Consider the following 18,940-nt stretch of genomic DNA (forward strand, 5'->3'; position numbering starts at 1 on the left):
AGATACTCCGTAGGCCCCAATGCACCTCCGTAGTCCGTGAGCCTATAGGCAGCTGCATAAAAAACAAAAAAGATGATACAGCTGGTAGAGCATCATCCTGGTCTGAACTGGTCCGCTGGAGCTGACCCCCCTTGTACCCTAGGTAGGACAGCTGGCCTTTGACATGGTATGAGTCCCACCAACTGCTTCGCTCGTTTTTCTGTGCTAGATGGGCAGGGGACTGTCAACACCATGTCGTCTCCCTTCTTTGACAACACGCCTTTCTCGGATCTCGTGTCCTGGGTCCTGCGCAAAGATGGTCCACCAGCGAATGCCACTCCATCATCGGCCTCTGAAGAGTGCGAAGGTAAAGCTCTCGTTGACTGGAACGGCGCTGACGACCCTGAGAATCCGCAAAACTGGTCCACGCCGCGCAAGACGTTTGTCCAGTTCCAGATTTGCCTGCTCACCGTTGCCAGTAAGTATTCAGACGTGCCATCCCCATTCCATGCGGGCTCTTCTCACACCAGTTGCAGTATATACTGGCTCGGCCATCATCACCCCAGCCGAACCGGTCTTCGTCCAGACCTACGGCATCTAGGTCCAGGTTTCGACTCTCGTGCTCTCCATGTACGTTCTTGGTTATGTATGTTATGCCCTGGCCACGCCCATTCTAGAAGCTTCAACCAATGGTCTCTAACCAAATCATGGCCTACCAGGGCGTCGGCCCATTATTCTTTAGTCCTCTGTCCGAGGTCCCACGACTAGGACGAAACATCCCCTACATGACCTCGTTGCTCCTCTTCCTCGTCGTCACAGCAATTGCTAGCCGCGTCTCCAACTACCCCGGCCTCGTCGTGCTCCGATTCCTCCAAGGCTTCCTGGGCAGTCCCGCCCTCGCCACAGGCGGCGCATCCATATCCGACGTCCTCCCCTTCCACAAAGTCCCGTACGGCTCGACCTGTTGGATGTGCGCATCCTTTGCAGCCCCGGCACTGGGCCCCCTTCTCGCGGGCTTTTCAGTCCCTGCCACCACATGACGGTAGTCCATGTGCGAGCTGCTGATTCTCAATGGCGTGACCTTCCTCCTGCTGTTCTTCTGCCTGCCCGAGACAAACGGGGAAACGATTCTGCTGCGCCGCGCACAGCGCCTCCGCAGGGAGACAGGAAATCCGCATCTTCGCTCCAAGTCGGAGGCCCTGGAGCACTCGGTGCCCCTGCTCCGTTTGATGGCGCAGTATCTCACGACGCCGCTCCGTGTCAGTCTCCACGACCCCTCGGTGGCCTTTATGAACCTGTACACGGCCTTTGCCTATGCGGTTTACGTATGTCCTCCCAGATGTCCCATCACACCCCCTACTAACCCCCGCCGTACTCCATCAAAGCCATGCAGGCTCTCCGCTAACAATTGCAAACCCCGGTGTGGCCTGGTGCAGTACTCCTACTTCGAATCCTTCCCACGCCTCTACACCGGCATCTACGGCTTCTCCACGGGCCTAACGGGCGTCGTATTCCTCTCCATCACCGTCGCCAGCGCCCTCGGCGCCGCCATCTACATCCTCCTCGTCTGGCGCGTCTACGAGCCCTACACACTGCAACACGGCGTCGGAGCGCCCGAGCACCGTCTTGTCCCTGGTCTTGTTGCGGCGGCGATTGGGCCCGCGGGCCTCTTCCTGTTTGGCTGGACCGCGCGCGAGGCCGTGCCTTGGGTTGTCCCGACGCTCGGCATTCTTGTTTTCTCGACTTCGCTGTTTATTGTGAGTTTCATGCTTGATATTGTAGGTTACCACACTAACTGCAACCCGCCTCGCTAGATCTTCAACGTCATTATCATCTACCTTCCAACCAGCTACCCGCGCCATGCGGCGAGTCTGTTCGCTGCCAACAGTAAGTGCCATGCCTACCTGCCTACCTACCTGTCCACCAACCCCACGCCCAGCCCCTCAGACCAGCGCAACTGGCACTAGCACTGAGGTGGTACTGCCACTGCCACGGTACTAGGCCCAAATAAATGCGCATGACATACTAATGGTCCCTAACCAAAGCCGGAGAACAGGTTTCTCCCGCAGCGCCCTCGCCAGCGGCACAATCCACTTCTCGCAGCCGCTCTTCGCGAACCTGGGTCTTGGCCGCGGCTGCAGTGTGCTTGGGAATGTGGCGGTCGCGTGCTGCGTTGGGCTCGTGGCCCTCTGGCATTTTGGGGATCGTCTGCGGGCGCGGAGCCGGTTTGCGAGCTGAGGTCTTGATTGTGGTCTTACTAAGTACTTAGTCCTAGCGTGGGTAGGTAAGTTAGCTTGGGTAGCTTAGGTATCTCGGATGCCTTCCGGGTCTACCTAGAACCTTAACACTTCCACCTGGGCATGGTATGTTAGTAGAACCTGGTACCTAAAGCTTTGCTTTGCTCTGGGGGGGTAGATGAGGTGACAGACCTCGGGATAGGTGTTAGTGGGCTACACCTTACCTTAGGTACCATGGGCGTCGAAGCTGAATACTACAGCATGGTACTAGCCGCTGATGAGCAGGGCGCGCGTCTCCAACCGCGCGAGCAGATGATTCTGGGCTGCAAGGCTAATGCGCGGAGATGAGAAGAATGGCTATAGGTGTTATCAGTAATAACAAAATGCACCTGCATAAATACTTAGGTAGCTTACCTTGAACCCTGTTTTAGCAGCTACTATAAAGTCTTTTTAGGAGCCATGGCATAATATTCATAGCACTATAAACTTAAGGGTATATTATTATATAAAGCTCTAGTTATAGGAGGTTAGTAAGATAGGGAACGTTGCCTATACTTAATTAGGTTGTCGTGTCTCTCGACTACGCAAAAACAGTCCTACCGCTGTGCCTATTGGTGGGGGGCTTGGGAAAGAGGTGACCGTCTTGCTAGGTAGTCCATTACCCTGTACCTAATGTTACGATAACAAATCTTAGCTACTATCGAGTCTATCAAGGAAACTCGCAAGAAAAGCCTGCAGTATACCTAGCTACTGCGGCTGTAACGGAGCGGAGGGTCTCTGGTCCATCAGGGGTGGGAGTAGTCATCGGGACTGTCGGAACTACGTCGGTATACGCAGGGTTATCCATCGAGTCTTAGCTAATATAGTAGTCCAGGGAAGAGGCCATTCTGACCGTTCGCAATTCCAGGAACTACATTCGTCAACTGCTGCTGATGTCATTCTAACGGTCACAGCCAAAGAGCCTCCATTGCCAGGGCAACTGGCTGGGAATATCCTTGCATACCTGGACCAGTTAGGTCACTTCAGCCTGCGGTACAGGGTACAGACCAAGCCAGTGGACGCCAGCCAGAACTGTTGGGTTAGCGTATCTAATCAGCATACATGATTCGGCAAATTCTGCTTACACCATTTCGAAGCCGTAAGCATATGACATCTGGATAAGCTTATCCATCCTTCAACAACGTTGCAATGCCACACAACCCAAGTCCTTGCCCATGTAGTCAACTTCACCCATTCATATATCTAATGCCCTTTTCTATCCCGTCTCATGCCTCCGGATCATGTCTCTTGTCTCACAAACCTTACTTCAAGCTCTGGGTCCCCTCCAGCCCGAGTGTCAAAATCAAAATGGAAGACACAGCCTCAGAGCCCTGCAACGACGACAGCAGCCAACCCCTCATCCTCTCCATCTGCGTCTTCTTCGCAGTCTTCAGCACAGTCGCCATAACCCTGCGCTTCATCTCACGGCGACTACGAAAGGTCAACTGGCGACACCGCAAGGATATCCCCATGCTGCTAGGCTGGGTCCTCCTGCAAGCCTTGATCGGCACCTTCATCGGTACGTCACGACTGTCCCAATTCACATTTCATCTCAGGCCTTCCCTGCTCCATCCATTCCATTCCATACTCCGCCGCAAGTATGGTGTTGGTATGCTAACTCACTCCTCCCTACAGCCGACATCAAACACGCCGGCGTCGGCCTACACCAATGCCACATACCCCCCTCCCAACTGCGCCTGTGGGCAATCTTCCTCTACGCCCTATCGCACCTATACATGCTAGCCGTCGTCCCGCCGCGCCTCGCAATCCTCTCTCTGTACATGCATACCTTCGGCATCCACCGCCCAACAGGAATAGCCTGCTACGCGCTGGACGCCCTGATCCTCGCGGATCTCGTCACCGGTATACTCCTGCTCAGCGTCCTCTGCCGACCGCTGCAGAAACTCTGGGATCTGGATGTGCAGGGCAAATGCATTGATATCAACGCTATACTCCGCGCGTCAAGGCAGGTGAATATTGTTATCGATGTGGGGATGCTGTTCCTGCCGGTTCCGCATGTGTTGAGGCCGTGCGTGCAGGTTGGTGGTAGGATTGGGGTGCTGGCGGCGTTTGGTGCCGGGAATGGGTACGTTTTCTACCATACCATAATCTATCCGCGTGCACTGAAATGGCGATACCCCAAGATTGAGGCGGGGCTCTGCCATGCCATGCCATACTGACAAAATAACCTTGCCAGCGGCCTCATCGCAGCCATGATTTGACGACTGTCGAAGCGGGCATGTATCTTGCTGCCGCGTGCTTGGTCTCGTATGTGCCGCCGATTCGGTGATCTGGACTAGATTCAGATTGCGGGGGTTCGATGAAGATAGTCGTGGGCAGGATCAGGGTCAGAATCAGGGTCAAGGTCGGGCCTTAAGGGTGGAGAGTGGACCGATGTCTCCAGTTCCAAGCCATGCTTGTTCGTCGAGTGAGGATTTGGATTTGGGGCTGGAACCTCTGGCTGTGATGAACGCCATTCCCAGGACGACGGGGCGGTAGTTAAGTATGGTATGGATGGTAGAGTATGGGATCAGCTCTGGCAGTGAGAAAGAATCCAGAATCAGATCGACAAAGCGAAATTTCAGGTTGAGAACAGGATGACCGCCAACTGAACTGCATATTATACCCTGCGGACTGGACGTAGCTGGTGAGTCTTACATAGTGGAATGGGGTGTGCTAGCCGCCGTGGATGAGGAGGATAGTTGGTTTGGGGGGCATGTTGCGTTGGCTCGGGTGAGAACTGAAAGCTCTAGGAGAGTGAAGAGAGTGTGTTGTTGGGAGTGTAGGTGGGGGGTACAGTTGGTTATAACGAGAGAAAGGCCGAAGGAGTGGGAGTCGGGCTCAGCCACACCGACCGGACAAAAGAGACGGGCACTATGGTAACACTGCCAACCAACGGGGCGTGGCGGCCTTGGCCAATCATTCAAGGCTTCTGTCGGACAGTAATTTGGCGGTAATTGCAATCGGGGGCTGATAAACCATATAGGTATAGGTAATGCGTTTAGGGTATTGTCTGAGAAACACATGCACCCCTGTTCCCTCTCCACATACAAAACCACCCGGTTTCCCAGGTTTGATATGTACAGCCCAGACTTTCAATTGCCATTTGATACTTCCTTCCTCCTCGAATCAGGAAGTCATGGTTCGTAGATTAAGATACTTAATATTAACCATACATAAATCCCATCTTGCAGTCTGAGTGAACGCGAACGGGACGTTGATCGAGGCAGACCCAGCCCCAGCCCCAGCCCCAGTGCCGCTGTCGCAGAACTTCACGCAACAATCCTCACAGGTAAGCCCCCCCGTGAAAATTCGAGCCTAGCCGCTTGCTCATTTGGCCCATAATACAGAGGTGGCGGTGCCTCTCGCCCGCCGTTGCCGGTGCAATCAAATGGTAGCTATGGTACTATAGACCGAGAACCTAGCCCTAACCCTATGTCAATTGACTGATCCCTCAAATCTAACATTATTTAACAAGGGCAACTTAAGCATACAAGCTAAGAGTATCATTTATATGTTCAGGACAAAGATATACCTAACGTCTGATTTAGGTCCCGTACATCCCCCTACCCAACGGGCACCACATGCGCCGGCCTCATCTCAAACCTCCTCCCCCCAATCGCACCCCCACCAAGCCCCCATCCCTTCTCACCAACGGGCCCATGCCCTCCACGTCCATTCCAACTCTCATCCGCATCCCCATTTTTGTTAACATCACCATCACCACTCAAATAAAAACTATCCCCCCACAACCCCCTCCTCCGACTCTCCTCCCGATCCCGTTCGCTCCCACTCGTAAAATGCGGCAGCCCCAGCGCCCAAGTCACACCCATCCCCGTCCCCGAGGGGAACTTACTCCTCGAGAACCGGTTATACATGAGAATCGAGCGCTGCTTGTTGTCCACTGTGCTGTTGGGCGGGAGGTGTGCGTGCCGGCTTAGAGGGCGGATTTCGGCGGGCCCCAATGGGTCGATTTGGTGGGGGACGTTGAACATTCTGTAAATGATGCTGAGGAGCGGGATCGAGAGGCCGTGGATTACGATGGAGAAGAGGACGAGGAAGTAGATTGCTACCATGCCGAATCATTTAGTTAGTGGTGATAGACCTCAGGGTTGGAGCAGGGGTTGGAGGCGTACTTGGCTTAAGGGCCTGGATGAGCGTTGTTTCCATCTCGCTTCCCTCTCCAGCGTGCGGGAATAGATGGCTTGCGTGTTCGGCGTAGAAGACGCCGCCGATTCCTATACGCAGAACCCACTCAGCACTTTCTCCACATACCATACCCACCATACGCTTCACCTAGAGAAAAGTAGAGGCTCACCAATCGGCCCAAAATACCCCATAAACAGCGCCTCCTTCCACCCCTTACAAACCTTCGGCATAAACCTCCAGAGGGCCAGCAAGCTCGGTATCCGCCGGAACAGCAGCACCAGCACACCGAGCAGTATAAGCCTTGCGTATGTGATCCCCGTGGTGTCAGGCTGGTGGAAGTCCGCCCACGGCATCACGGCGCCGATGTACATGAAGCCCGCGAAGTTCAGGAGCACGTCGATGGAGGGGTTGACTTCGTCGTGCCGGGCTTCGGTCTCGGCGAGGTAGGCCCCATCCCAGTTTAGGGCTGTGCCGGCCGTGAAGCATGCGAGGAGGTCGTTTGTGCTGATAAGGCCGCAGGTTCCGAGGGTGAAGAGCTAGAATCCATTGGCAAGGAATTAGCAAGTGTGTTCTGGTTGGAGGGGAAGGGGGGGACGGCGTACGCCTAAGGCTGTGGGGAAGAGGAGGTACGATTCGCCGTCTATCCAACGCCTAGACAAAAAAGAGTCATGTTAGCATCAGCCTGAATTGAGGGCGATTAGGTAGGGTAGAGTAGAGATACGCACCTCTTCAACGCAAACCTCAGCGCACGCATACTGGCATACCCAACGACAGCCCCATACACAGCCCCCATAATAACATAATAGCACCACGTCTCAACAACCCACATCTGCATCGCCTTGCCCAGCCCGCCCTCCTGGTGTCCTACATCTCCCGCCCTTGCAACCAGATCCAGAGCACGGTGCTCGAGCCCGTCATGATTGAGCTCTGGACTACTACTGGTAGTGCTGGCCCCCTGCGTATACCGCAGCAGATACGTCGCCAGCATCAGAAATGGAAACCCGAACCCGTCGTTCGCACCGGCTTCACTCGAGATGATCTCACGCAGATCACGCGCGACGTAGCGGTCGGCGAAGGGGCCCTTGGCAATTAATTGCCTGCGAGAGGATCGGGTCTGTGGATGTGACGCACGAGCCGAGGACGAGGGCGCTTAGCTGCCAAACATGTTAGTTCAGGCCTGTTAATGCAGAAGTGCAGATTGACTCACAAAATCCAACCGCGGAATCGCAAGCAGGATACACGCAGACGTGGACAGCCACATGAGCGCCATGTTTGGCAACAGACAGATCAGCATCTCCTTCCACCGGTGCAGCTGGTATTCAGCTGGAAGCTGGAAGCCCACTATCACCAGCTGGACGCCGATAACGACGCGGCAGAGGCCCTGTCGATATCCTATCAGTAAAAGGGATTGTCTTCGGTAGTGAGATGTAGTCGGGGTGCTGCATACCAGCGTAATTGCATCCTGTTGGCCCTTTACTGCAGTGCCCCACTCTGATGCGTCGAGAAACCGGGCGGCGGATGGGCCGAGGATGATTCCAATGAGTAGAGCTGGTACTGTTGTTTGTGAAGGTCTTAGTTGTGGATATGGATGCTGCATCTTGTAGAAAGAACGTACATGCTTCGCCGAGATACCAGTGGTTCTTGATCTTCACTGAGGCTAGTGCATAGAGGACGATAAATGCTCCTGGTCACATCAGCTGAAGGGCCTCAACATCCATATGGGTTGTAAGGATGAAACATACCCAGCACTGAAATCACCACGTTCAACTCACTCACGTTCAGCGTGGGCATAGCCAGCACTACTCCGTACGTAGGTAGGAATCTCAACCGAACAACGAGGTTTTGTATAGGTATGGGAATGATGGGACAAAAGCCTTACGGGGAGATCAGATGCGTCCCTATATAGAGGCCGAGAAGGCCTGGCATAGCCACAGCCAGGAACGGTGTGCTCCAGTTCCTCGTGGCGTTGTCAACATCCATGGGATCAGATCAGGGCGGGATGTCTTGGCTGCTCTCCGCCAAGGGGCCAAGCACAAGGCAGCGGCCAAGAGACACCGTCGGTAGCATGATCCTGCTGGTGATAGTCATACGATGGGCTGGATGACATGGCCTAGTCACGTAAGGATCCCACCTGGGATCCTTACTGTGGGTACCTGACCTGTGCTACAAGGAGAAATATCCGCGTCCGTCAAGGAGACCGACTGCCCAGTGCAGCTGTGTAGGCTATGGTAGTCATTCAGATAACGTGGGATCTCTGTGCGTCATAGCCTTTAGAATCAGGTCACTGGGTAATCTTGCACCGGCTAATCGGGAGATTTCGCTCTTTGAATCCGAACAACCGTATACTTAGAGTAGGAGATTGAGTTGAGTTCGTTGCTTGGCAAATGATATCATTACAGACCATAGCGCACATTGGCTGTTCCTGCAGCAAGTTCTCATTAAAATATCCCTCTATGAGGTAGTTCATTGTCCCTATAGTATGTACGAGACATATGCTTATCGCGTTCTCGTATCCATTATTCCTCTCAGCTCGAGTCATGTGGATAATGCCTGGCCAACCGGCAATTTTGGCTTTTGATAGTATGGTGAAGTATGGTAGTTAATGAACAGAAAGCTACCTAAGTAAGCTGCACGCTGATATCAAAATTGATATTAAACCAGGATGTCTTGGGAATATAAACGTATTGATATAGTCCGTACCGCATAATGCGAATGACCCTGGGGTTAGCCCTCTGTAGCCCTAACTTCGTTTTTCTTTGTCGGCAGAAAGCCAAAGTACCATCATAAGCACAGGTGCATACATAAGGTAACTAGGACAATCTGAATTCGACCTTTACAACATGTCCGCTGAGCTATAGGGGCTAATTGGTAATATAAAAGGCCATATACAGCAGCATCATGTACTTTAGATGTTGAGATGCTTTGTTCCAAGGTTATCTTCAGCAGGTCCCGACGCCCTCGCTTCATGACACACTGGCTCTGGTTGAAGAATGTGAGGTCTCCCACAGACATTGTTTTCAGAATCATCAAACCAGTTCATCTCGCGCATAACCTATTACATACAGCCCTACCATGGTAGCAGTGAATACAGTGATACAAAGCTTATACACCAAGTATATATCATGCCGTCTAGTCATATATCAAGATGTACATCCAACACAGGCAAACTTACCTTGCTACCGAGTAAGATGGTACATGTATACGGGCAGCGCCAACCTAGGGTACCTGAGTGCCACGGACCCAGCAGCCTCGCCCGATGACAACCGCACCAAATTACATATGGTACCTAGATAACCTAGAATTTGATGCCGCCCGGCCGCCGGTGGTATCTTGTGGGTGCGTCCTCACCATTTACGTTAGATGGGACGACATGGTCATCCTTGTACTAAGGTAGGTAGGTGCGTATTGTAGCCACATTCAGTGTTCTTACGAATCTAGCCACCCTATATTGATACCACATGCATTTCAGGCTCGCAACTTCAGTTGAAGCCATCTTAACAATCACGCATGGCAATAATGTCTCAAGAATCTATTTTATAAAATAAGCTACCCGGTTGTGGAAATGGAATCCCGGATATGATGATGTGGCTTGACTACGGGAGGTAATGAAACTGGAGGACCTATGCCTTGTTGTAGGAGCGTTCGATACGGCGCTAGCAAGCCGTAGGGGTGGTTTATGGCAGAGAGCCCTAAGTACACCCTATGTAGGTGCAACAGATGGGGACTCAGCCTAGGCCTTTCAAATGATACAAAGGTGAAATAGCTATTACCTGCACTTGCAAGCAGCCACGCGGCCACTGCGACATCTGTCGTCAATATGGTATTTTCTCGTCGTCACCGCTTTAGCGATTTTTTTCTTCCCTAGATATGTTAGGCCTATAGTGAGTTAAGGATGTGCTTGAGAAATCACTGATAGAGACCCAGGAAACGTTTCATTTTCTTCACTAGCCGGATATCCAGCTCTTATCTACCTAAGTCTGGACAGTAACAATCAAAGCAACAAACGAGGGCGAGTGGAAACGCACGAAGTTACCTAACGGCTTAGTATAGTAGTGGAGAACTCAATGCTGGCGAAGGGAGGTACCATACTACTATGGTACCCTAGGCAGCATAAGCCTCTACCTGGAACGGACTGGACTTTTTTAACCGGCAACGGGTTGTTCGTTTGTGGCAATTCGAATTCGTCTTCAGCATGCTCCGTATGCATACGCCCTGTTGCACTAGCTACGCACTATTTATAGTGCCAGGGTGTCTAAGTCTAACGAGGATCCACAGCCCTATGGGGTCCACTCTCCCGGCGCCTCACTTCCATATGGGCTGTACACCCCCGCCTGTGGCTTGCATCATCGATACCAGATGCATTAAGATTGGCAGTCAGCCTAATAGTCAGAGCTTGAACGTTTGTTTAGCCAATCCAGGCCCTCTATCCCAGCACGAGCTACCTACATTCACAGATGGGGTAAATGACAGGTGTCAGAGCAAGTGATGCACAGGGTATATTGAAGTGGAGCTCCAGGGTTCCAGCGGGGTCATGACCCCTTACCCCTCCCCCTATGTCTAAGCCACGTTGCAGCGTCTCATGCATAGTCCAGCGGTGATATCATGGCTGCCTAAACAACGCTTCTTGGCTGTCTCCATGAAAGGGGCGGGGAAGACCTATATAAAGTGATGGAAACCTCAGCCTCCTTTCTTCCTCAGCCACAGCATCACTACCTACCCACCTCACCTTGCATCTATCAACCAACTAAGCATTTGCAAAGTTAAGACTAGCAAAATGAGCTTCCACCACTCCGCCCAAGACATCCGCGTCGAAGACGGCCACCGCCTGTACGCCCAGCTCCAAAACGAAGACGGCGACTGGGTTGACGCCGAGTTCGACCTGAACCGGATCCTGGGTAACAACAACGGTATGCCCAATCCCACTCATAAATGCCTCCTCCTCTCCCAGTGTATATGCTAACGACGTCCTTGTATGGTATAGGACACTTCGAGTGGGACGGCGCGGACTTCAGCCACAGCGCCGAGGACATCGTGTTTGACATTGAGGGCGGCGAGAGCGTGCCTGTTCTTCGGGCGCAGCTGAGGAACGAGGATGGGGACGCGGTTTGGGCGGATGTGAACCTTGCCGAGAGGATTGGGAATGATAATGGGTCTTTTGTTGTTGTCTAAGAGGGGCTTTGAGAATGATGGGGCACATATGTGGTAATTAGGTACCTATATACTCTGGCTTTCAATCAATGTGCTTCTGCCTTCAAGGAGAGTGTCAACGTACAATCCACCGGTCTACGTCTTAGCATCTAAGTACGAGTGTGGCTCAGGAATTACGCCTTGCTGGAACCTATCAGTTGCCCTTATGAACAGCTTTAAGAGGAATGACTACTCTTGGGACTAGCCAGAGCTGCTTTAGGTAAAGGTTTCTGCGAAGCTTCTGAGTGGCTGAGTAGAGTGTACATCTGCCGGTTAGGTGTGAGAAACGCTATCAAGGGCTTGGGCCTACTCATCAGGAATACCCAATCTTCTAAGCAATGCCTGGATCGTCGAGTTGGCTGTTCTGAAAGCAGGATTACCTCATCATCCCTATTTCTTCGCTGGACGCTACTAAAATCTGGAATGTAGGTACCTTTTTTTGCCCTGAGCATCAGGAATCATCACCTGTCAATGTAACGTAGCTATTTAGCTAGTAAGCCCAGCATCGCTATCTTAACAGGCAAAGCCTTCTGATATACAGGGCTTGATCGTCCCCTCGGCGTCCCCTCGGCATCCCCGGTACCGGTACCGTTGCGGCTCTCAGCCGCCATGACGCAAAACACTTTTCGGCCGTTCTAGGCAAGTTTGCAGGGCTCGCAATGCGGAGTTGAAGCAAATGTTTGTTCTGCAGAGTGGGTTCTGTCAGCGCTTATAAATCCAACCGTGGCGTGCTGCTTGGCCTCTAATTGGTGGAATTGGCGATGCAAACACGTCGTACAGCATCTAGAGTAGATTGCAAACATGTCATACAATTACAGGTGCAATGTTTAAGCCTCTGTAAGCACTAAGCAGCATGTTGGAGAAGATTGCAAATGCAGTGCATTGTTTGCTTGTTTGGATGGCATGAGGCTGAATGTACCTAGCTACCTATATAAGTACGGCAGGACTCTAGCATTGAAAAACATCATCAGCAACAATTACGACTTCGTCTTTCGATTTATTACAATAACGGAACATCAAGTACACCAGTTTACCAGCAATGCCTTCTTACCTTATCACCGGCGCATCGCGCGGACTCGGCGTACGTTCCTCGCCTGCCACCATCATATATCCGCAAGACTAACCCTAACTCCCGCAGTATGAGTTCCTCCGGCAGCTCTCCGCAGACCCAAACAACCTCGTCATCGGCCTTGTGCGCAACAAAGCTGCGACCGAAGAGAAAGTCGCCAATGAGCTAAAGAGAGACAATATCCATATCGTCCAGGGCGAGCTCACCGACTATGATTCCCTCAAGGTTCGCCTACCTACCAGAGACTTAGGGCTACGTCAAGGCGTTTTATATGCTGATACATGTGTGTACAGAGCGCAGTCGAAGCCGTCGAGAAAATCACTCCAAGCCTCGACTACCTAATCGCCAACGCCGCAATCGTCTCAACCTGGTCTGCATGGGATGGCCTCGGTGCTCTGTACGCCTCAATTCCCACCATCAACCAATACTCCAACCCAACCCATCATACTAACAACCCCCTCCAGCGCCACCAAAGACCCCGAAAACTTAACCGCCGACCTCCTCACCTCCCTAAACACCAACCTCATCGGCAACATAAACCTTATCACCCTCTTCCTCCCGCTAATCCAGCGCTCATCCATCAAAAAGGTGATCGCCATAACAACCGGCATGGCGGACATCGACTTCGTAGCGCAGTACAACATCGCCATCGGCGCCCCCTACAGCATCAGCAAGGCAGCCCTCAATGCGGCAATTGCAAAGTTCAGCGCGGAGTACAGGAAAGATGGCATTCTGTTCCTCGGTCTCTCGCCGGGCCTTGTTGATACGTCTGAGGGAAAAGAAGAGATGACGGAGGAGCAGAAAGCTGGTGTGACTGCTATGGTGGCCCAGTTCTCGACGTATGCGCCGGGTTGGAAGGGGTTCATTACCCCTGAGGAGTCGGTGGGGTTCTTGAGGGAGGTTATTGAGCGCGCGCATGTGGAACGCGGGTATGCGGGGGCGTTTTTGAGTCATTATGGGAATAAGCAGTGGCTTTAGAGGGTGGAAATTGTTCATTGGGGTATAGTGGGCTGTTCGGACTACAGTTGGTCGATCCGGGGTTGTGGTGGTGTTGGGAGCAGTATTATGGTTTCCAAGATTTTAGTTGGATTTGACATGCTGTTGAACTGATGATATTTTGATTTTGGTCATTTCAAAGTACGTCAACTGTTCTAGTAGGTATGTTTGCGTAGTTAACCCTCTGACAATGGATCAGCACGAGCCTGTCAAGCTCGAGTCATCAGGTTACTCCCTCAGAGAAACCCTAATCGGCACCTCATCCCCCACCGACCCAGGCCAGCACCTGCCCTCCTCCCTCGGTAAAGCCTCCAAAACAAACCTTTCACCAACAACCGCAAGAACATGCTTCATAGCATAATACGTCAAATGATTCCCAAGACACATCCGTGGCCCACTCGTGAACGGCCAGAGTACGTCTTCTCTACCTTCTTTATTATTCTTCTCCCTATGTAGCCACCGCTCCGGCTCAAATGTGTCTACGTCCGCCCACTTGCTCGGATCGCGGTGCACGAACCACTGGAAGCTGTTTATGCGTGTATTTGGTGGGATGTTGTCTATCCCCGCGATGGAAACGGGTTTGTCGGGTGGTGTGATTCGTGGTAAAGGTGTGCTGGTGGGACGCATGCGGAGACACTCGTTTATTACGGCGTTGAGGTACGGGAGGGCGTCGAGTTGAGTGGCTCCGTTGGAGCCGGCGTTGTCATCCGTAGAACTTGGGGTAGGGCTAGAGCTGCTCGTGTTGATATTGTGCTCTTTGAGCTCAGCGGCGATGCGGTGTTGGGCGGTTGGGTGCTGCGCCAGGTACCAGAAGGCGTAGCCGAGCACGAGCCCCAGGACCTCTCGTGCCGCAGCTAATACCCATGAACTGTTAACATCATCCGGTGTACTAAGGGGCCCCGGGGCACAGGTAACCTACATATATGATCAAACATCTCACTAGCCACCTGCATCCGCTGTTCTTCCTCACTGAGATGCGGTGAGTCCTTTCTCACTGCGTTCTTTGCCGTTTCATAAACAACGGGCTCGTCTTTCGCTGCTAATGGCAGACCCGTGCTTTTTGTCCACGCAATCGTCCTCTCAGCATCATCTGCCATCTGCGCCATCCAGCTCTCGAGGAACTCCTTCGACTCACCATAACTTCGCGGCAGTAAATCGACCCCAATGGCATTTAGCAGCTTATACAAACCCGGCATCTCTTGGACAAAGAACGCCTCGCGACAGGATATCGTATTCTCATAGTGGAAGCGCCATTGCGCTAGCCCGTCAATTCCTGTCCCCATCTTCTCTCCTGCAGGGGGCATGAGGAAATTCGTCCCATTACATTGCCCAAATAACCACCCACTGAGAAAGTCCACGCAGATTCGGTAGGCCAGATCCAGCCCGTCAATGCGGCCGTTTCCCTTTACTGCGGCCTCAAGTTTCGGAATAAGTCGCTCGTAGAATACGGATTCCGTCATCGCACGTAGATGCGCCGACTGCATAACTGCAGACTTGGCGTATAGCGACGCCGTTCTTCTACGCCGGATCCCGTGCTCGGTGCGTTCTAGGCTTGTAAATGCGTTTCGCGTACTACGTACCCTGCCTATCAGCCCAAATCCGCCATATATCAACTTCAAACTTTTCAAATGTGAAGTTTGCTTACCCATAATAGTTGAATACAGAAAAGAACTCCTCCGGTTTCGAGAACCCCGCGTCATACACCTTCCTGATCCCATCCTGGTAGCTTGCAACACTGAGATCGTTTGGCCCGACGAGGACAATAGGACCGTGTTTGCGGTGGGCTTCGAGCAGGACATCTAGCTCGGTTCCGGACCAGCGGTGCCAGAGGATCCAAAGGGGGCTGAAGCGGGAGGACCAGTGTGCGGTGGGGACCTTGCGGAGGGGGGAGAGGAGGGGGCGGAGGAGGATGGAGATGCATGTGGCTATGAGGATGATGGGGATGAGGAGAGTCATGACCTATGCAGTAGATATGTTGATAAGTTGTTGTTGGTGTTGTAGATTGTAGATTGTTGTGCTGTTTGCCACGCCATACTACATACAAAGATTTCCCTGTTGCCTCCAGCGCTAGAGCCCAGCTGCGGTCTAGCTATAAAAATGACTTATGTACCTAGTTACAAGACTTGCTGATGTCAGACTATAGGTCAGCTGAGACATGACGTTGTCGAGCACGATTGCTTTTTCTCGTGACGTGTTAGTCACCTACGGCATCCCTTCATTCCACGGCGCAAAGCAAGGGGCCTGTCGGTCCTCGTGGACACCTCCATGCGAGGGCACCATCCAAGATTCATTGCAGAAGCGACTCAATCTATTGAGACCTAGGTCAGTGGGCTTGGTTCAAAAGACAACTGTCTTCTCTCTTATAAGCTAGTTATTCAGCGGACATGCAGGTCAATATAATACCTTTTTTTTTCGCTTTTCTTTTGTCTCCCTGCTTCTTCGACACTCATCGAAGTGCATATTTGTAATACAGTACAGAATAATACAAGGTAACGACCTGGGCTGATTGGAACATGTCGATCTTACTCACCGACAAGGCCGGGGGGATACCGTATGGGGCCCACATGCAGCCAGGGCGTAGTCCTAACCCTTACCCTACCTACCAGTCCCCGTCGCAGCGAGCTCAAATATACAGACCTCTCTCGTTCCGAGACCTACCTGGACGAAATACACGAACACAGACTAACGAAGCATATATCAATGTAAAAGGGTCAGTGAAGTCTCACTTACCTACCCCAGTCTCCCCCTAACCCCCCCCCCCCAACAACAATCCCCCTAGGCACAACACGCCCCGGATCCATACTCGCCACCAACTCGTCAACCCACTCAAACTGCATCTTCATATTCAGCAGTCCCCACGTCGACAATTCCCCGCCCTGAAGCAGGTACTCCTCGCCGGGGTGGATGAACAAGGCTCCATGTTTCGCCGCCGCAGCGCTGACCCGTTTAACTAGAGCGCCGTGGTTCTTGTTCGTTGAGTTGATTCCGTCGTAGATGAGGGCGCAGAGGTTTCCTTCGCTAGTATTGTTGTTAGTGTGAAGATAAGTGGGGTTAGGTGAGGCAGTAGTGATAACAGCCTCGAGCTCTCTATCAAAGTCAGGGAAGTAAAACGGCACCCAGGGTTCGGATGCACCGTATATAGCCAGGGACTCGACGTTTGGCGGGAGATGGGAGGCAAGTTTCGCGCAGTGTTCATGCTCACAGTCATGCCCATACAAACCAAAGACAGGGATATGCAGGTGTCTGAGTTTCGTGAACTCCTTCAGCGGCGGACAAAACGCTTCCAGCGGAGCCCCATCCTCACCACTCGTCTCAAAGAACGGCAGCGTCGGATGACTCTCCTCACTGAAAACGAACGCATCCTGGCACAGTTCCAGATACACCAGCCGCTCTTTGAGCCCAGACAACATCTCCCAGATCCCGGGCCACTGCGCCGGACCGGTCGGATTCACATCGTCCCCGCGATACGCATAGTGCACGTTCAGATGCAGACTTAACTTGCTGAGCCTCAGCATCTGCGCAAACAGACTACCCAGATGCGGGATCACCGCTTTACCCTCGATCGTCAGGTGCTCGATACCGCTGAACTGGCAAGTCGAATTCAGCAGCGGATACCGCATCTCATCAGCGTTCAATATAGAAAGGCTCTTGAGCGAGGGGATAAGCCAATACGGCACACAGTCTGAAATCATCACACTAACAAAATCTCCTGACTCCGTCGTCTGGCCGCCGATATTAAGAACCTCCAGGTTCCCCATGGGACTGTGATTCAGGTATACCTCTGGCAGCGACCGGGACCCCGTTGCGAGGCTGAGCAGACGGTGAAAGAAGATACATCTGCCTGCATGTGCAAAGTTGTAGTTTAGTCTCACCAGATTCGGGCACAGCGCAATGGCGACGACCGCAAGCGGGATCTGGTACCCGGAGTTCAGCATCCCCGTCAGCAGGGTCCGTTGCATAGCGGGCACGAGGTCCGCCGAGCCAACGAGGAGCTCGAATAGGCAGTCGAACCAGATCCTGTTCTGGGCGTAGAGGGCCGTTGCGTAGCGCTCCTTCAGCGCGGTGTTTAGCTGCGACATGACGGTGTGTGGTTTCCCGTTGAATTCGTGTGAGAGGAACCCGTGCACGCCCATAACGAGGGCGAGGTTCTCGCGGAAACAGGCGATGCTCTGTCCGTCTGGGATCCCGCCGTATATGTTCAGCAGATCGCAGAAGGCGTCAACGTCTTTGGACTCGAGTGTAAGTGGTTCGTGGATGTGCCAGGTTGTCAGTGTGAGTTCTTTGACTAGCGGACCTAGCTCGGGGTTTTGGTATAGCGTGCGTATGAAGGACCAGAGGGAGAGGAGGTTGTTGACGTTACCTGTGAAGCGGAAGGTGGCGTAGAGTAAGGGGGTGAAGATCCGGCGCCAGGTGGAGTTTACGAGACATAACTGAGCGGGGACACGGCCGAAGTAGTTTTGTTTTCCTGGGCGGCCGCCCACGATGTACGCGTTGATCATGTCGAGGAGTTCTTGGGGGAGGATGAGGTTGGTTGGTTGGTCGCCGAGTTGGTAGGCGACGCCTAGGTTGGCCATTTTGGTTGCGGGCATGGTGAGTGGTGATTGGTTTGTCTTCTGTTCCATGGGTGGGTGAATCGTGTATATACGGACCAGAGCCCTCGCGAGGACACAAGGGACTCGAGCGGTGTTATATACTCTCGAGTCTTGTGCAGGTGGACATAATGGCATCCTGAAACACATATAGGACTTTGAGGCAATGAACGTCTTTGTCGTCCAATGTTCCATGGATAAAGAATGCTAGTAGAATGATCAATGCGGAGCTGAAGAACAAAAGTCTTTTGATGATGCAGCCATGACTGGTTCTCTTTCAGACAGCTGATCAAATGGGCGTCTTTGAACTGGAAAGCTGGGTGTCAGTTGATTTGAGCTGCACCATGGAGGTCAAAGTCGGATCTTCCCTACCTGACCTAGGTACAGCTGGCATTGTTCGGGAGTCCCAAGGTTACCCTAGCTTTGTTCCTCCATGTCCTAAGCCCTAATTGGGGCTATTATCTCGAACAACAAGCATTCTTCGCAGCCACAACCCTAGATATTAAAACTAACAAGAGGACTGAGGCGTTCTTGGGCATGCGAATTGGGATAAATAATTCATGGATAGGCAGCGTCGGGCGCATTCAGATCTTGCGGCAGACAAGGTACCATAGGTGGCTTTCTATACCTACCGACTCACCTCCCATACTTTACTGCCCGTTGTCCACTGTAGTATTTTTACCCCGGCTCATTTG

At 52.6% G+C, this 18,940-nt stretch overlaps 7 protein-coding genes across 7 annotated transcripts; 4 read left to right on the top strand and 3 right to left on the bottom strand.

Moving 5' to 3' along the window:
* Nucleotides 1-231: 231 nt before the first annotated feature.
* BDW74DRAFT_167930 (uncharacterized protein) lies at nt 232-2,217 on the top strand (the record flags this gene model as incomplete). Its single annotated transcript, XM_073726756.1, has 7 exons — nt 232-457; nt 516-559; nt 699-1,001; nt 1,038-1,304; nt 1,416-1,736; nt 1,794-1,866; nt 2,036-2,217. The coding sequence occupies 7 exons, from the start codon at nt 232-234 to the stop codon at nt 2,215-2,217; spliced, it is 1,416 nt and encodes a 471-aa protein (XP_073583965.1).
* An 804-nt stretch (nt 2,218-3,021) lies between these two features.
* BDW74DRAFT_153281 (uncharacterized protein) lies at nt 3,022-5,006 on the top strand. Its single transcript, XM_073724493.1, has one exon. It carries the CDS (start codon nt 3,497-3,499, stop codon nt 4,433-4,435), a length of 939 nt encoding a protein of 312 aa, XP_073583966.1. The 5' UTR covers nt 3,022-3,496; the 3' UTR covers nt 4,436-5,006.
* An 815-nt stretch (nt 5,007-5,821) lies between these two features.
* On the bottom strand, nt 5,822-8,195 carry BDW74DRAFT_178246 (Sodium/hydrogen exchanger family-domain-containing protein; the record flags this gene model as incomplete). Its single annotated transcript, XM_073729155.1, has 10 exons — nt 5,822-6,324; nt 6,392-6,493; nt 6,574-6,940; nt 7,007-7,055; nt 7,130-7,501; nt 7,536-7,558; nt 7,612-7,785; nt 7,852-7,958; nt 8,020-8,088; nt 8,147-8,195. 10 exons carry the CDS (start codon nt 8,193-8,195, stop codon nt 5,822-5,824), a joined length of 1,815 nt encoding a protein of 604 aa, XP_073583967.1.
* Nucleotides 8,196-10,965: 2,770 nt separating this feature from the next.
* On the top strand, nt 10,966-11,659 carry BDW74DRAFT_153285 (CVNH domain-containing protein). The gene is made up of 2 exons (XM_073724494.1): nt 10,966-11,311; nt 11,386-11,659. The coding sequence occupies exons 1-2, from the start codon at nt 11,179-11,181 to the stop codon at nt 11,571-11,573; spliced, it is 321 nt and encodes a 106-aa protein (XP_073583968.1). The 5' UTR covers nt 10,966-11,178; the 3' UTR covers nt 11,574-11,659.
* Nucleotides 11,660-12,475: 816 nt separating this feature from the next.
* BDW74DRAFT_153286 (uncharacterized protein) lies at nt 12,476-13,797 on the top strand. The gene is made up of 4 exons (XM_073724495.1): nt 12,476-12,672; nt 12,730-12,885; nt 12,954-13,057; nt 13,125-13,797. Exons 1-4 carry the CDS (start codon nt 12,631-12,633, stop codon nt 13,636-13,638), a joined length of 816 nt encoding a protein of 271 aa, XP_073583969.1. The 5' UTR covers nt 12,476-12,630; the 3' UTR covers nt 13,639-13,797.
* Nucleotides 13,798-13,884: 87 nt separating this feature from the next.
* Nucleotides 13,885-15,612, bottom strand: BDW74DRAFT_178249 (cytochrome P450; the record flags this gene model as incomplete). Its single annotated transcript, XM_073729156.1, has 3 exons — nt 13,885-14,510; nt 14,576-15,228; nt 15,302-15,612. 3 exons carry the CDS (start codon nt 15,610-15,612, stop codon nt 13,885-13,887), a joined length of 1,590 nt encoding a protein of 529 aa, XP_073583970.1.
* Nucleotides 15,613-16,382: 770 nt separating this feature from the next.
* Nucleotides 16,383-18,245, bottom strand: BDW74DRAFT_178250 (uncharacterized protein; the record flags this gene model as incomplete). The annotated part of the gene is made up of 1 exon (XM_073729157.1): nt 16,383-18,245. The coding sequence occupies one exon, from the start codon at nt 18,243-18,245 to the stop codon at nt 16,383-16,385; it is 1,863 nt and encodes a 620-aa protein (XP_073583971.1).
* Nucleotides 18,246-18,940: the final 695 nt, after the last annotated feature.

This window comes from Aspergillus multicolor (assembly GCF_047715735.1).
Source record: "Aspergillus multicolor strain CBS 133.54 unplaced genomic scaffold BDW74scaffold_12, whole genome shotgun sequence".
In the NCBI taxonomy this organism is placed as follows: Eukaryota; Fungi; Ascomycota; class Eurotiomycetes; order Eurotiales; family Aspergillaceae; genus Aspergillus; species Aspergillus multicolor.

Coding starts and splice junctions, on each gene's coding strand:
- BDW74DRAFT_153281 (XM_073724493.1), top strand. CDS start 3,497: ATGTCTCTTGTCTCACAAACCTTACTTCAAGCTCTGGGTCCCCTCCAG.
- BDW74DRAFT_153285 (XM_073724494.1), top strand. CDS start 11,179: ATGAGCTTCCACCACTCCGCCCAAGACATCCGCGTCGAAGACGGCCAC. Junction 11,312..11,385: donor GATCCTGGGTAACAACAACG/GTATGCCCAATC, acceptor TGTATGGTATAG/GACACTTCGAGTGGGACGGC.
- BDW74DRAFT_153286 (XM_073724495.1), top strand. CDS start 12,631: ATGCCTTCTTACCTTATCACCGGCGCATCGCGCGGACTCGGC. Junction 12,673..12,729: donor GCGCATCGCGCGGACTCGGC/GTACGTTCCTCG, acceptor TAACTCCCGCAG/TATGAGTTCCTCCGGCAGCT. Junction 12,886..12,953: donor CCGACTATGATTCCCTCAAG/GTTCGCCTACCT, acceptor ATGTGTGTACAG/AGCGCAGTCGAAGCCGTCGA.